General features: G+C 40.1%; 1 protein-coding gene across 3 annotated transcripts in view; it reads left to right on the forward strand.

Moving 5' to 3' along the window:
• Window positions 1–17348, forward strand: part of klhl2 (kelch-like family member 2) — a 144418-nt gene that overhangs the window by 37573 nt on the left and 89497 nt on the right. For 2 of the 3 annotated variants that reach the window (XM_060832759.1, XM_060832769.1), the window contains exons 3-4: window positions 1349–1455; window positions 9444–9565. In XM_060832759.1, the coding sequence (XP_060688742.1) occupies window positions 1349–1455; window positions 9444–9565 (229 nt within the window). Of the gene's footprint in view, window positions 1–1348; window positions 1456–1551; window positions 1614–9443; window positions 9566–17348 lie in introns of those variants that run through there. The other variant, XM_060832778.1, reaches the window with a different exon arrangement.

Here is a 17348-nt window from a genome sequence, read left to right on the forward strand (position 1 = left end):
GATTGGAACTAGGACTCTTAGTGATTTTCCAGTGGAGAGAATATTGACCTTTCACCACGTAGCCGTTTTCCTTTGTACTGAGCATATCTGCAGTCAATGGAAAGTTTTTTTTTCCCTCCTCCTTTTGATTTTACTTTTTTTAGGGTACCTTGATGCCACACTTTGTCACTTTTACCTCTGTTTCAATTCTTTATTGATTTAAGTAAGGTCAAAATATATCTCCAGAGCGGTATATAACTGACAATACTTATGTGGCATTTTGTTTTACTGAAACTTTTCAGGCAAATAAAAGCCAGCAATATTTTTAAACCACTAGCATTGGTACCAATTTGCAATGTTTTATTATCTTTTTGTTTTGTGGGATTGGAAATTTTATATTGATCAAATGTCAGTTACTAGAACAGATAACACCTCTAACTCTTTTTCAGCATTTTATAATCTTGGGGCCTTATATATATTTGCTACTGGTCATTCATATAAACTATTTACTGTTGCTATCACTAGTGAAATGCTCAATGAAGGCCACAATTATTTATAGATTAACATGTACTTGATAGGTTCATTTTCATGGGTGCTGGACATACAGTCTCAGGATAGAATTGACCTTGTCTTGGGCAAGGTTGTCTGAAATTTATTTGGCTGTGAGCAAATGAAAATAGAAATAGAGATCTCGTTATTGGGTAAAACATTTCTTATGTAATGTTTTAATTCCTTTTTTTCCCACCCATCATGAAAAAAACAAGAATTCTTAAAAGTGCATGGTATCGACAATACTGCTTTCCTTGTTATTTTATTAGACATTCAACAAGATTTGAAAATTGTGCAGTCAAATCGAGCGTGCTCCGCATTGAATTGTGTAATGTTATCATTTGGGTTGTAACAGCAAGATTCCTTTGTGATTTGAAACTTCCCTTTTTTGAGATTATGAAGTGGACCTCTCTAATCTGTGTGAAGATTGACTGACTGACTGACTGACTGACAATGAGGCCGACTGTCAATTATTGACATATTTCACAGGGCAGCAAGTGGACAGAGAGAGCAAATTAACTTGCACTCAATGTTGAGTCTTCCCTTCAAGAGTGGGAAGAATATGTTATAGTTCACGGTATGTCACTTTTTTACAAGTTGACTTAGTAAAACATTCTCCAGCATGATTGCAATCAGAGGTTATCATAACAGCATTTCTAGAAAACTCTGACAGTTCCCAGCCTCAAGTTTCCCTTACTCTTTGTTAACGTTTTGAATTTTAGGAAGCAGAACGGTGATGTTAGTGGTTAGTAAAAGGATATTGCATTAGATTTAGTACTGAATATTTTCTTCAATTAAACTTCACTCTGTTCTCTTACAGTCAGAACCTTTTATGTGATGTGACACTTGTAGCTGAAGATACTGAAATTTCAGCACACAGAGTTGTTTTGGCAGCCTGCAGTCCATACTTCCACGCAATGTTTACAGGTATTGTATTTCCAGTAGTTACGTATATCTGTAGTTAGTAAAATGATTGGTCAGAAGTGTGGTGCTGCGGATTGGAAATTTTGTCCACTGCCACATATGGCTACCAGAGTGTAAAATCTTCGAGGAGAAAGTGAGATCTGCCAAGATATCCTGCCTTGGTAAACTTTCAACTTCATTGTTGGGAAAATTCTGGGATGGGATTTAAAGCAACCTCAAAAAGGGAGGGAAAATTGGAAGATGATTCGGTATAACAGCTGTGTTGCATTGTCTTGGTAGCAGCAAATATGGCTGTTTGTACTTGTTCATAATGCCCTTGGAAATCAGTTTTCATTGAATGTGCTTTGCAATGTGAGCAATTCCTAAAAGGAACTCTTAGTGTTTTGATTACCTTCACCCATTCCAGAAGTAAACACTGCTAAGGTGAATGAAGCACAACACACAACACACACAACTCTGTTACACAATACGTAACAGAATATAGAAAGCCAACATAAGCAAATGATGAGACTGTTAAATTGGTTGTTATTGCTGGCTTCTATGTTTGCCAGTTGAAAGATTGGGTCCTGAATTGAAGTTTTAAATTGTTTTACTTTTCAATATTGCTCCTGTTTTTAGGTGTCCTGTGAGTTGTGATCTTATGTTTGCTCAACTTTTAACAAGGAAAGGCCTCTACCCCAAAAAGTCACCTGCTGTTTGTTTGCAGTACTGTAACTGGAGAATTGTTGAATACTCCTCTGCAGGAAAGTTGCTTTGTTATCGAGGATATATTTTGGTGGTAGTTTACAGAAAGCATTGCTGCCTGCATGTGGTGTTTGCTGACTTGTACCCTTGGGCTATATTCCATCTAAGAAGTTGGGAACATTGTGCTCCTGGTTAGTGTATTTGGGAAGTTTTCATTGGCATACTGCTACATTTCATTGTAGATCTCAAGAACCTAAACTGGCCACAAAATCGTACCTAAGAGTTCATTTCACGACACATTTCCAGCTTTTTTTGCTGGGAAGATCTCAAAATGGAATTTAAGCCTCCCTCAAAGGGAGGAAAAAGTAGAAGACCAGTTAGTGAAGCGGCTATGTTGTTGCATGTGAGAGAGCTGGCTCTGAAGCAACAAGAGTCACCATTTGATGTTGCTTCAAATGTCCTTCAGAATCAATCCTGTTATGTGCTTCAGCACATGAATATTTGAGAGTGGGAGCCCTCAATGGTTTGACTTCTCCCCCCATTCTGGGGATGCCAACTGCTGGTAAGGTGAAGCTGGACACTGTGCTTGCAGTTGCACATGTACACCAAAACGAATATGTTATCACCTGAAGCTACACTATATTTGAAATACAACACTGAGATGTTATTTATTGCATGCTGAGTATTTGATCTCAGTGCTCTTGCAGGAGGAAATGCAGAGTAAGGAATGAATGTTTGTTCACAACGAACAAAGAAAAGTTGAAAAGAGAGTTGCCTTCAGTGACTCTGCTATGTGGTCACTTTCCACAGTTGATTTATGAGAAGATCTGCAGTAAGATAAAGGGAGAAAATAAAACTAAATCAATTTCCACTGAAATTTAATTTAATATTTGTAACACCAATTTGTTACTGGTTGTTGGGACTCTGTGTGCCTCTGCACAAAATAAATGTATTGAATATATGTTATTTAGTTTATAAATTTAGCTTTGACTAATTTTATTTTGTTAATAAAACCCATATTACTGTTGTAGTAGTATAATGTAACAATATACGGGCAATATATTAATTACTTCCCAGTGTGGCTGAATCATTTGAAATTTTATTCTGTGTTCACTTAATTCATTTTGTCAATGATTATTGTAAAGTTGATTGAAGTCTATTCGGTACCATTTATTATCATGAATACTTATCAGGTTAAATCAGTCTGTCATTTAACTTTTTTTTGACACACAGGATTTGGTTTATGCAATACAAGTGTTTGAAATTGTGTTTATCTTTAACATGAGCTGAAAATGTGTTGCTGGAAAAGTGCAGCAGGTCAGGCAGCATCCAAGGAACAGGAAATTCGACGTTTCGGGCATAAGCCCTTCATCAGGAATGTTTATCTTTAAACAATCAATTGTTTTTGCATGTCTCTTTTAGAAAATAAGTCATGTTGGCAGGTATTCTTAATTAGATACAGAATTCAGTAATGGTGATAACACCAAGCAGTCACTTCAGTGCGAAAACATGACTGTTCAGCTATGTCAGCATTATCTGGTATTTTGTGCTATTTTGAAGCTATTCTGGTGCTGTTTTATCGTTAGATGTACAAAAAAAACAGATGTTGCAAATTGTTTATTTAGTTTACAAGAGGGAAGGTAAACCAGGTGGTGTCCAATATTAGACGATGCTCCTGTTAAGGTGGGAATTTGAGGTTGATCCAGCAACAAGAACAGTTTATGTATTTTTACAGTAGTAAAACATCCAAGACCCTTTGCAGGAACATCGCCAAACACATTGTGAGACCAAGAGTTGAAAAGGGTGGAGCAGGAAAGTTGATGTTTCAGGCATTAGCCCTTCGTCACCCTGAGACCAAGCCACATGAGGAAATACATTAGGATAGATGATTGAGGTCGGTCTTAAGGAATCTTTTAAAGGAGGAAGCTAAAGTAGAGAGACAAATAGATGTAGGGAGGATATTCCAAAGCTTAGGATTATAATGACTGAAAGAATGCTCTTTTGTTGTTAGTTGATGAATATCAGGGGTTCACGAGGCATGAATTAGTTGTATCCTGGTATTTTGGGCTGAGTCTTTAGGAGATTACAGAAATAGGGATGGCAAGACCATGGAAGGGTTTGTGAACCAAGTCAAGTTGTCATTTGATCAGGAGCCATTATTGTTCATTGTAATTTGTTAATAGGGGACTGTGACTTTTTGCAAGTGAGGAAATGGGGAGCAAAGTTTGAATGGGTTCAAGTTTGAGGATAGAATGTGGGAGACCAGCCAGGAGTACTTTGGAATCCTCAAGACTAGACATAATGAAGACAGCTTGGAAACGGACCCTTTGGTACAACTTGTTTGCTCCGACCAGACATCCCAATCTGACCTAGTCCCATTTGCTAACGTTTGGCCCTTATCTCTCTGAACCCTTCCTATTCCTATACCTATCCAGATACCCTTTAAATGTTATAATTGAACCAGGCTCCTCCACCTCTTGCAGCTCATTCCATACATGTACTACCCTCTATGTGAAAATGTTGTCCCTCAAGTCCATCTTGAATTGTTTCCCTCTCACCTTAAACCTATGCCCTCTAGTTTTGGACTCTTCCCATCTTGAAAAAAGACCTTGACCTTCTCTATATCTCTCATGATTTTATACACCTCTGTAAGGAAGCCCCTCAGTCTTCAAAGCCCCAGCCTATTCATGAATTGAATTTTAACAGCACATGAGTTGGGACAGGTGGTCAGACAGTGTTACAGTGGTGGAAATAGGCAGACTGAGTGATGCATGAGTATTAGGTCAGAAGATTACTTTAGGGTTAAATATGACACTAAGGTGAAAGATGAATTGAATGTTGAAAAATAGAAGCAGCATGAATGGGTGGGGCCAAGCTCCCACAGAACCAAGATTCTTTAGCTTTGGCTTCCTACAGTTGGTGTCTTGATGCAAAAGCTCTTATTCCTCTCTGTTACAGCTAAAAGCTAGGGTTCTCTGTCTCACATGCAGTTCTAGCAGCAGCAGCAGCAATCTGTTTTATTGAAATGGAGTTGTTTCTGACCAATATGGCAATTTTGGGAGTCATTGAATTTTTTAACTTTCCCCTGTGTTGCAAATACAGGGATATGGAGGTTGATTTGATCTGGCTTGGGCTTACCAACATGCTGTATTGTTGTCATCTTGTAATCGGTGTGTTTTCATTCCCATCCAGAGCTGCTATATAGTAATCAAAATGGGCAAACCTAACTGATTTCTCAGTTTTCTAATTCAGGATTGTGAAACTGAATTGCAGAGCCCTACTATTCACTCATCTGAAATGAATAAACTCCCAACAAATTGGTGTTAAACTAAGGATTTAAATTTTTTTTATTGGCTTTGAGCACACTGCTCATTATCTCAATCTTTCTTCATCAAAAAGAAAACTAGGACAAAATATATCTCTTAAAGTTACTGCAAGTTGTGACTTGGAATTATCAGCTGAAGGATAAATAAGCTGCTTCTCTTCAGGTGAATAGTCTCCTATGACAGGGAACTGTGAAAAGAGCTTTTCTGGCTTCTGCAGACTTGCTGGTTTCTGTTCTGCCCTGACTAGCTTCTCTCTCTCATTCACCGCTCAAGCTGCTCAGTTACCTGACAACCACACACCTTGTTTTTGGCAGGTGGAGGACCTTTATTAGGGGCTTGTGTTGAAACAACCAATTATCAATCAGCTTCAGTTGTAAACAACCCCTTGGTTCCAGCTCTTTTGCACATTGTTGGAACCCATAACTCTACAAACAAGATTTTAAAAATAGGTATCAAATTCATTGCTTTCAAAACATGCTGCCATCCTTGTAAATCCCTGGTTTTAAAAGTTCTTTCTCATTTCACTCCACCCTTATTACGATAACACAAATAAGGAAGCAAAGAATGAGAATAAATGAGTGCTATTGTGGTTGGCAATCAGTGACTAGTGTGTTGCTGGAAAAGCACAGCAGGTTAGCCAGCATCTGAGCAGCAGGAGAATCAATGTTACGGGCAAAAGGCCCTTTATCAGGAATTATTCCTAAATGAGGATTTTTGCCTGAAATGTCGATTCTCCTGCTCCTCGGATGCTGCCTGACCTGTGCTTTTCCAGCACTACTGTATTGACTCTAATCTCCAGCATCTGCAGTCCTCACTTTTGCCTAATCAGTGGCTAGTGGGTGTGCCTCAGGGATCAGTATTGGGACTGCAGTTACTCACAATTTACACAGATGATTGAGTTGGGGGCCACATGCAGTGCCAAAGTTTGTGGGTGACACTAAGATGAGGGATAGGGCAAAGTTGCAGAGGACTGCGAAACTTTGCAGAGGGACATAAATACTTTGAGTGGGCAAAGGTCTGACAGCTGGAGTACAATATTAATACATGTGAAGTTATTCATTTTGGTAGGAATAACAGTAAAAAGGACTATTGGTTGATTGGTTAAAAAAAATTACAGCATGCTGCTGAGCAGAGGGATTTGGGTGTCCATGTGCATGAATTACAGCAGTTTGGTCTGCAGATGCAACAGGTAATTTAAAAAAAGCAAAATGAGTTTAAAAGCAGGGAGGATATGTTGCAGCTGTATAGTGTACTAGTGAGGCCACAACTGAAGTACTGCATGCAGTTTTTGTCTTCATACTTGAGAAAGGATGTTCTGGCACTGGGAGGGGGAGGCATGGTGGCTCAGTGGTTAGCACTGCTGCCTCTCAGCACCAAGGACCTGGATTTGATTCCAGCCTCGCGCGACTGTCTGTGTGGAGTTTGCACGTTCTCCCCGTGTCTGCGTGGATTTCCTCCGGGTGCTCCAGTTTCCTCCCACAGTCCAAAGATGTGAATTGGCCATGCTAAATTGCCCGTGTTAGGTACATTAGTCAGAGGGAAATGGTCTAGGTTGATTGCTCTTTGGAGGGTTGTTGTGGACTTGTTGGGCCGAAGGGCTTGTTTCCACACTGTAGGGCATCTAATCTCATCTAAGAGTAGGTTGATTCTGGAGTGGAGAGGGTTGGCTTATGAGGAGAGACTGAGTAGACTGGAATTATATTCATTTCAATGTAGAAGAATCTTATCTATTTCCTTCATAATTTTATACGTTTTTATAAGTTAGATGTTTCCACTGGCGGACGAACCTAGGATAAGAGTGCATAGCCTCAAAATTAGGGGAGCAGATTTAGAACTGAATTGAGAAAGAATTTCTTCACCCAGAGGGTTGTGAATCAGTGGACTTCCCTGCCCGGTGAAGTAGTTGAGGCTTCCTCAGTAAATGTTTTTTAAAGCTAAGAGAGAGGTTTTTGACCAGGGGTTCTGGATAGAGGACGGTTAAGTGGAGCTGAGACCATGAAAAGATCTACGATGATCTTATTGAATGGTAGAGCAGGCTCGAAGGGCCAGATGGTCTACCCCTGCTCCTAGTTCTTGTGTTCCTATGTTGTAAAAAGAATCGACTGGAATGAAAATTAGCAGCAAACGTGGTGGAGGAACAGCGATGAACATTTAAGAAAATAGTTTGTGGCTCACAACAAAGAGGTATCCCAGTGAGAAATGGGATCAGCCAACAATGGCTAACCAGAGAAGTTAAGGATAGTGTGAAACTGTATGTTGTTTTTTTTCATTCAATGTGGCAAAGACTATGTTGAGCTAAAGGATTTGGGGAGGTTTAAAAACTAACAAAAACAAAATGTCCAAACAAATGATCATGGGAGAATATAAACTTTGAGGGTCAACTTTCAAATAATGTCCCATAGACCACAAAAGCTTTTTAAAAATATTTGGAGGCTTTTATGCATGAAACACAAAAACAACCTACTGACTTTAGGTGCTGGTGGTAGGGAAGAAAATGGACTGATGGCCTTTTATGTCAAAGGGTAGAGAGTAGGAAAATAGGAAGGTTTTGCTAAATCTATACAAGACACTGCCTGGAGTAGACCATGCCTGGAATACTGTGACCCATTTTGGTCCCGAAGAAGGCGTTTGGTATGCTTTTCTTTTATTGGTCAGAGTATTGAGTACAGGGGTTGGGAGGTCAAGTCGCTGTACAGGATATTGGTTCGGCCATTGTTGGAATATTGTGTGCAATTTTGGTCTCCTTCCTATCGGAAAGACGTTGTGAAATTTGAAAGGGTTCAGAAAAGATTTACAAGGATGCTGCCAGGGTTGGAGGGTTTGAGCTACAGGGAGAGGCTGAACAAGCTGGGGCTATTTTCTCTGGAGTGTCGGAGGCTGAGGAGTGACCTTATAGAGGTTTACAAAATCATGAGGGGCATGGATAGGATAAATAGACAAAGTCTTTTCCCTGGGGTCGGGGAGTCCAGAACTAGACGGCATAGGTTTAGGGTGAGAGGGGAAAGATATAAAAGAGACCTAAGGGGCAACATTTTCATGCAGAGGGTGGTATGTGTATGGAATGAGCTGCCAGAGGAAGTGATGGAGGGTTGTTGCAACATTTAAAAGGCATCTGGATGGGTATATGAATAGGAAGGGTTTGGAGGGATTTGGGCCAGTTGCTGGCAGGTGGGACTAGATTGGGTTGGGATATCTGGTTGGCATGGATGGGTTGGACTGAAGGGTCTGTTTCCATGCTGTACATCTCTATGACTCTATGTACTGTTATTACAGGCAGCCCAGAAGAGCTCACTAGGTTGATCCTGGATATGGAGGGATTGGCTTTGGAGAAGAGATTGAGTAGGCTGAGTCTGTATTCCATGGAGTTTAGAGAATTTGAGGTGATGTTATTGAAACAAAAGATTCTTAGGGCCCTGACATGGAGAGGTTGTTTTGCCTTGAGAGATATTAGGACCAGAATGCATAAACTCCGAGTAAGGTGGAGGCAATTAGAATCAAAATTAGGAGTTTCATTTGAGGGTAGTGAAATTATGGAATTTTTTTCCCGCAAAGGCTGTTGGAGGCAGGATCATTAACTATATTCAAGACTGAACAAAACTAGCAAGGGAACCAAAGGTTATCGCGAAAGGCAGGCAAGTGGAGCGGAGGATCATCAGATCAGCTATGTTCCAATTGAATGGGTGAGCAGACTTGATGGGTTGAATGGGCTAACACAGATTTGCAGAAAGTGTGATCATTTTAGTGGAAGGGGACACGCTGTAGGAACCATATGGGACCGAAAAACCGTGTGAAGGTAGCAACGGAATGCCATTCAATATCTGACTAAGTCTGAAAAGTTAAGTATCGTGGTAGAGTAAAGGGCATTTTAAAATGTTTAAAATTTTACTTAAACATAATTGCTATATATGCCCTATACATGCAAAGGTTTCCTAACATTGTGAGATGGAAATTGTGGATATATGGCATACTTTTGTTTTTCAGGTGAAATGAGCGAGAGCAAAGCAAAAAGAGTCCGCATAAAGGAAGTGGACAGCTGGACATTGAGCATTCTTGTGGATTATGTTTACACAGCTGAACTTCAGGTTACAGAAGAGAATGTACAGGTATTGTGTGAATAGGTCATGTTTAATACTAAACGGACAATCATTACAATGAGATTGCAGACCCTCATCTTTTCAGGACTTTGAAAATAATTGCAGTCTAATAATAGTAAGGCCTGCGTAACTTTAAACCAATTTCCAGACTTGTGCTATTTGCTAAACCTTTTGTTTTAAATTTTTTTATGTATACGTATAAACATGTGCATGTAAGAGTCAAGATTAGAATAGTGCTGGAAAAACACAGCAGGTCAGGCAGCATCCAAGGAGCAGGAAAATCTATGTTTCAGGCAAAAGCCCCTCGTCAGGAATCGCTTTTGCCCGAAATGTTGATTTTTCCTGCTCTTCGGATGCTACCTGACCTGTGCTTTTCCAGCACCACTCTAATCTTGATTCTAATCTCCAGCATCTGCAGTACTCAATTTCGTCATTGTCCTATAAGAGTGTGTACATTAGTGTATTACTTAATTTGAAGAGATGGACAAATGAATGTTGCGCCTTTATTAGGCTGCAATATTCAAATTCAAAAAAGCATGAGCTCAAATTCATGTCCTTTCAGAGTGGCTTGGGTCCAAACTATAATGTGCAAATTGTAAATCAATGCTAAATTATCTGATTTCAGTTGGTCAGTGCAGTTGGCATCAGTTGCTTCTGTAGCAGAGAAATTAAAAAGTAGCCAGAATTTATGTTCTGGTCCTGTTGGGAAGTCTGGGTTGGGTGAATGGTTTAGCATTTCTGGATGTTATCACATGCAATCTTTTTGGTTGTGACTTTTCCCACCACTTACGGTACCTTTCGTCTGTTAACCACCACTGCCAGTAAAACACCCGTGTTCAGCTTTAAGGATGCAGTGAATGTTGGGCTCAGCTGTGACATGACCTGATAGTAAACCAGCTGATGGGGCGCTACACTCAGCTTCAGTATTTTGGTAAAGGGGAAAATAAGCGAAGCAGAGTGGAAAATTTATGTAGTTGGTACAAATCTAGATTTTGTCGGCTTGGGACATCAGCACATAGGTATGTGGAAGCTTCCACCATCTTGGAGGATAATACTGCCTCAGCCTGCCTCTTGTGCCCAAATAAATATTTTTGTTAAATCATGGTTACTATAGCGATGACCAATTAAATTAAAATGGTTTAATTACATTTTGAATAACTTTGATAATTTTAATTTACCAACATTGGGATCCTTTGTAAAACAGAGCTAGTAAACATTTTATCTCTAAATAAATGTGCAAAGCTTTTGAAGAAAAAATAGAATGACAAGGTTCTCTGCTTTCTCACTGCCCCTTCAAAGGATATACTGACTTGATCGACTAAAGCTTTTGATCGAGAGGATTGGAGGAAAGAAAAAAGAAATTGCAATCTCAATTCTCCCTTGAGATTTTTGCGGGTTCAGAACATCATGGAGATTTATGCTGTCATAAATTTTTTTTTGTAAACTACAAAGCAGCCTTTCTGCTGGTCCATTTAGCAGATCTCCTATCTCCTTCTCAAGTGTCCACTTCTTTTATGGCTCTAGCTGGTGAACCTGCTACAGATCCAAGAGAACGGATGCTCACCAGTCAGTGGTGAACACCCGCTGGCTGGGATTGCAGTATAAGGAAGCAGTTAATTAGTTGATTGGTGTAAGGTTGCTTCTGTTGGGAAAGGTAATGATGTTGAGAGCTAGGGCCCTCTTGAGGTAATGTTTATGGTAGTGTCTCTACCTCCTGGATTGGGAAGCTTGGATTCCAATCTTGCCTGCTCCAGAGGTGTGTAATAACATCTCTGAACAGGTTGGTTAGACAAATAGGTTAAGTTTAAAAATAAATGAAGTTGAGTGCTGGTGCCCTTGCCTCTGAGTCAGAATTACAGAATCCCTACAATGTGGAGGCAGGCCATTTGGCCCATTGAGCCCACACCAACCCTCCAAAGAGCATCCCACCTAGTCCCTTCTCTCTCCCCTATCCCTATAACCCTGCATTTCCGATGGCTAATCCACCTCACGTGCACATCTCTGGACAACTATGGGCAATTTAGGTGACCTATCCACCTAACCTGCATATCTTTTGGACTGTAGAGTGAATGGGAGCATCTGGAGGAAACCCACACAGACATGGGGAGAATGTGCACACTCCACACACAGTCGCCCAAGGGTGGAATCAAACCCAGGTCCCTGGTGCTGTGAGGTAGCAGTACTAGCCACCGTGCCACCCCATAAGTGGCCTGGGTTCAAGTCTCACCTGTGGTGGTGATGTGTAATTGCAACTCTGAACAGGTTGTTTAGAAAATATCTGTAGTTGAGTGCTGTTGGACAAAGTTTTTTTTTATTTGATGGACAGTAATTTGGGGAATATCTCAATTTCTGCTGCCTGTCAAATAAGAATAGTCTTGGCAGGTAATCAAAAATTTCACTTGTGTTTATCAGTGAGCTTCATCCTGGGAGATTTGGTGTATTTCAACAAATATACATAATGTCCTCACAGCATACAGTCATTTTGTTTATCCCATCGCCCACTTTCACACTTCTTCTCATCAATTATTGCTCACTTCTCTCGGCATGTAAGTAAATCATTATTCAGTAATCAGAACTGCATGTGCTCCTTGATTAGGACATGGAATTTTGTTTGGCCACAACAGAAGCTCATCACTGTAACAAACCTTCATTCCTGATCATTTACGAAGTCTGGAATTGTTCTGTCAAGTGTTAGAATAGAAAGAGGTTTCTCCTTCATACTATCATTCTTTGGGTAGATTAGTTTAGACTAGATTTCCTACAGTGCGGAAACAGGCCCTTCAGCCCAACCAGTCCACACTGACGCTCCGAAGAGTAACCCACTCAGACCCATTTCCCTCTGACTAATGCACCTAACACTAGTGGGCAATTTAGCATGGCCAATTCACCTGACCACATCTTTGGATTGTGGGAGGAAACCGGAGCACCTGGAGGAAACCTATGCAGACACGGGGAGAATGTGCAAACTCCACACAGGGGTACTTGACACAATGGCTGAAACTTGCAATTAATAATGGCAGTGAGGCTAGCAATTGTAGGAATCTGCAGACTGTAGTCAGAATTACACTGTCTCCTTTTTCTAGCTATAACAGAAGCTTTCTCATTTCCTTGACGGTGATAGACACACAATGCCGTGAAGTTATAGTCATTACGGCACAGAGGGTAGCCATTTGCCATGTAATGCTCATGCCAGTATTGATGTACGTTTTGCTCCAGATTCCTACTAAATATCTCTGAGAAAGATGAGACTGGTGCATTCAGGAACAAATGAACTTCTCTGGCCTTAAAAATGTTGTTTCTATGACTGTGTGAGGTTTCATTGCTTCATAAGTTGATCAATGTTGGAGATTTGAATAATTGTTTTTGCCTTTGTTAGTCTGTTGCTTTTATTTTTGTCAACCTTATCTTTCTTTCCTAGTTGTTAATCTTCTCCTCCATTCATCCTTTTAAATTCCATTTACATTTTCTGCTTTATACTTCCTGGTTTAAACTTTGCATGGTTCAATGGATTCTTTAATCTCCTTGGTCAAGGAGCCTCTCTTAGCTTGTTTTGCTAATAGACTCAAGTGCATGGTTGAGATTCCAGATTAGAGAAATCTCTGCTTAAAAGTCTGAAGAAATTTTGTGGGCAGCTATCAGTGAAATAAACATTTGAGGCCTGTTCCTTCACTGACTGCATAGTCCAGGTAGTTATTTTGATCTAATTTCTAGGTAAGCTGACTTTAAAATAAAATGCAAAATTTTATTTTTTTTTTGAAGGATGTATTTGGGTTGAGGCTGTTGTTTGGAAGATTAGTCTTTATTGGCCAGCTTTACTTGCCCAATAAGGCCATCATGGACCCCCTTGAGTTGCTGTGAATTAGCCATTTTGATGTTACTGAGTGAGTGGCTTGCTGAGTGTATATTGTCAACCATGTTGAAGTAATGGGTGGGTTTCGCTTCGGCGGGTCGGTGTGGACTTGTTGGGCCGAAGGGCCTGTTTCCACACTGTAAGTCTAATCTAATCTAATCTAAATGTGTAAATCAGCCCAAATAAAGATGGCATCTTTCATTCCATAATGGGTGTTAATGAATTAGCTGGGGTTTTATGATGCAACAGTTTCACAATTTTATTGGAGACATTTCTGAAGAGGGTCACTGGACCAGAGAAGTTAATGCTGCTTTCTCTCAGGAGATGTAGCAAGACCCGCTGAGTTTCTCCAGCTATTTTGGTTTTTGATTCAGATCTCCTGCACCCGCAGTTCTTTGCTTTTTGTTTCACCATTTTCTTTTACTAAAACCAGCTTGTTTTATTACTCCTGTGATGAAGTTGGAATGTGTGCTTCCTGAAGTATTGGCCAGTCCTCAGGCATACAAATTCTGCAAAAGAACCAAAGATTATTGCATAATCAATGATCATGCTAAATGGCTGAACATGATTGTGAACTCTGTGCAGATAACTTGAGAGAAGCCATTAATGTGGCTATATGTATGTGCTTAAAAATATATTTTGCCCTTTCTACTGCTTTTTAAAACTTGATTTTTTTGTCATTTTTTTGAGTCGTCCTCTGCAGTACATGCCATTTTAGGAAGTATTCTGTGAATTGTACTCTGTCAATTGCATTGTGTCATGAGCTGCTGGGGTAATTTTAACAGTCGCATTGATTTCACTTCGTTTTAATTTTCTTTCCTCCTCCCTGTGGCAAAACGTTTTTTTCCCCAAAGTCTTGCAGCTAGCGTGAGACTAACACAATATCTCCAGTTGTAAATCCACATGCTACTACAGCACAATAAATCAACATGCTGTGCCACGAAATTGATATTTCTGCCTACATTTAAGCAGCACTTTTATTTGATGTTTTGAGAGCTGCGAAATGTCTATTTTGAAGCTTAAGTGAAAGGCTAGCTTGCTTAGGATAGGAATATGTTTTTAGGTCTTGTAGTCTAAATAATTAACTTTGAATAAGTTAATTGTACATTGCTAGAATAAACTGGAAATATTGGTCTGGATCAGCCACCTGACAGTGTTTTCACAACTCCAAGATAGAACCTGGCCAATATAATATGCTGTAAAGGGAAGAGGAAATTTAACCAAAAAAAACCCACTCATTTGTCATAAAAGGGAACATATGGCTGCTATCAGCTTGTAAAATAGTAAGTGGTGGATGGTGCATATTAGATAAAAAGAGGTGGGCTTAGAGATGGGCAACACTGGAGTACTTAATGAGTATAATATTTTGTATTAGTATTTACCAAAAGAATAGCAAACATTACCATATTTGTAGAAGCACAAATGATCACGATAATGACCAGGGTGAGGGATGTATTGAAAAGGCTGCCCGTGCTTTGGTTGGATAAGTCACTCCATCTAGGTGGTTGGCTTCCCGGGTTGCTGAAGGATGGAGACCGTGGAAGGGCTTGCCATAATCTTCCAGTCTAGATTCGGGGGAGGTGGAAGAAAACTGGAGGTTTGCAAATGTGCCAGACAACTTTATTTGAAAGAAGGTGTGAGGGCATTTCTGTATAACTGCAAGCTGGTTGGTTTCAGATTACTGGTGACTCAGGTTTTAGCAACAATAATGAGGAAAACAAAATCGACATGCATTTGGCTAGCCATGAATTAATCAAGGAAAGCCAACAGATTTGTAAAAGCCATGCACATGTTATCTGATCTAATTGGAATTTTTGAAGTAGTAGAGAAGGGTGAGAGGGAAATGAAAATTCTCTGAATTTTAAAAAAGTGTTTCACAAAAAGAGGTTATTTAACAAAATTTCAGGTTAATGGAATAAAGCAGTCAATGTCAGCTTAGATAAAACATTGGCTTAAGGGCAGAATAGTGAGATGTGACATATGGTTATTGTCAGATGATGGAAGGTTGACAGTAGTGGTTCCTCAAGGTTTGGTGCTGGAGACCACTATCTTTTGATGTACAGCTAACTTTGATGTTGGAATGTAGAGTACAGTAATAATTTAAGATACCAAACTTTGAGGTGTGGTGGACGGTAAGGATGATAATTAGTTGCAACGGAGAATAAGACCATAGAACATAGTAGCAGAAGTAGGCCATTTAATCCATTGAATCTGTTCCATCATTCAATTAGCTTGTGGTTGATCTGATACTCCTCCAGTCCACTTTCCTGCCTTTTCCCCATCAACTTTGATTCCCTTTATTGATTTAAAAATCAGTCTAACTCAGCCTGGAATATATTTAATGACCCAAGCTCCCTTTCTCTCTGCTGTAAAGAATTTCTCAGATTCATGACTGAGAGGAGAAATTCCTACTTATTTGCCTCAAGTGGATGATACCTTGCTCTGTGATTATGCCCTCTGGTCTTGAATACTCTTACAAGTGGCAGCAATAACTACCCAGACTGGCCCCCATGGATCTTGTATGTTTCAGTAAGGTCACAGTTCACTCTTCTACACTTCCAAGAGCAAGGCCGTACCTACCCGGCCTGTTGTAAGACAATCCCTGCAGCCTAGCATTAACCTAGTGAATGTTCTTTGGACTGTCTCCAATGCCAACATATCTTTTTTTTTAGTTTTAGCAAGGTGGCCTCTTTACTCTCCAGTCCCTCTGAAATGAGGGCCAACATTCTATTTGCCTTCCCTGTCACCTGCTATACCTGTATATTAGGTTTTTGTGATTAATGCACCAGAACCTGAGATTCTCTGCGTTGCAGATTTTTTCAATTAATAATATTCGGCTCCCCTCCTTCCTGCCAAAGTGCCTCTCAATTTACCACATAATATTCCAACTGTTACGTTTTTGCCCATTGTGTCAGTATCTCTCAGCTGACTCTGTCATTGTCACCGCTTGACTTTCCATTTTTTTTTGTCATGTACCAACTTAGTTATAATACAAATATTTCCCTCATCCAAGTCAGTAGTATGTATTATAAGTAAGTGTGACCCCATCACTGATCCATGTCAATTGCAATGGGTACAGGTTGCCATCCTGAAAATGCCCTTTTTTTCTCAATTGTTTGGCTTCAATTAGTTGGCCAAATCAGTAGTACTGCAACACCAGAGCTCTTAACAAGTAGTGTGGTGCCTTATCAAATGGCTTTTGGAAATCCAAAGGTCTTGCATCACTTGTTTTCCCTTTGTCTATCCTGCATGTTAACTCCTAAAAGAATTTGGATAAACTTGTCAGATATATTTTATCCTTCATGACGCCACGCTGGCTCTATTTGATTATATTACATATTTCTGAATGCATCGATATGCTAGTGGATGAGGTAGACAAGTGGGGATGAAATTTTATTCAGAGAAGAGTGAGGTGATGTATTTTGACAAGAGGAATGGGGCAGGCAATATTTATTACTTATGGTTCTAAAGAGTGGGGAAAGACGGAGGGATCTAGAGGTTCATTTGTGTGGATCGTTGAATGTGGATGCATTGAGAGAGTAGTTAGCAGAGGTTTGGGATCTTGGGCTGCATCCATTGAGGAGAGTAGCCTTGGGCAAGCAGAGGGCTGACTGCCATTTGTGGAAACAATATACTAACAGGGACTGAAAATGTCTTCAGTTAGCTCAATCACCCTGGTGGGGGGTGGCATTAATGTTGTCTCTGGCTTGACAGACCACCACCTGTCTGTCTCTTTTCCTGGTCTGTCTGAGGAGCCTTTACCTTTGTCTTCCTCATTCAGGTTTCCTCTTGCTCCTGCATCTTCTTGGCCAGCACACAATGCCACTTTGGTGACTGAGATTGTGAAGGCCGCAGCACACCACTTTTGTGTGGGACAGCCCATTTGGTTTATATTTCTGCATGGCAGTGTGTGACCATCCAGGAATCAGAAGCTCCTTTTCA

Source organism: Hemiscyllium ocellatum, chromosome 1, assembly GCF_020745735.1.
Source record: "Hemiscyllium ocellatum isolate sHemOce1 chromosome 1, sHemOce1.pat.X.cur, whole genome shotgun sequence".
In the NCBI taxonomy this organism is placed as follows: Eukaryota; Metazoa; Chordata; class Chondrichthyes; order Orectolobiformes; family Hemiscylliidae; genus Hemiscyllium; species Hemiscyllium ocellatum.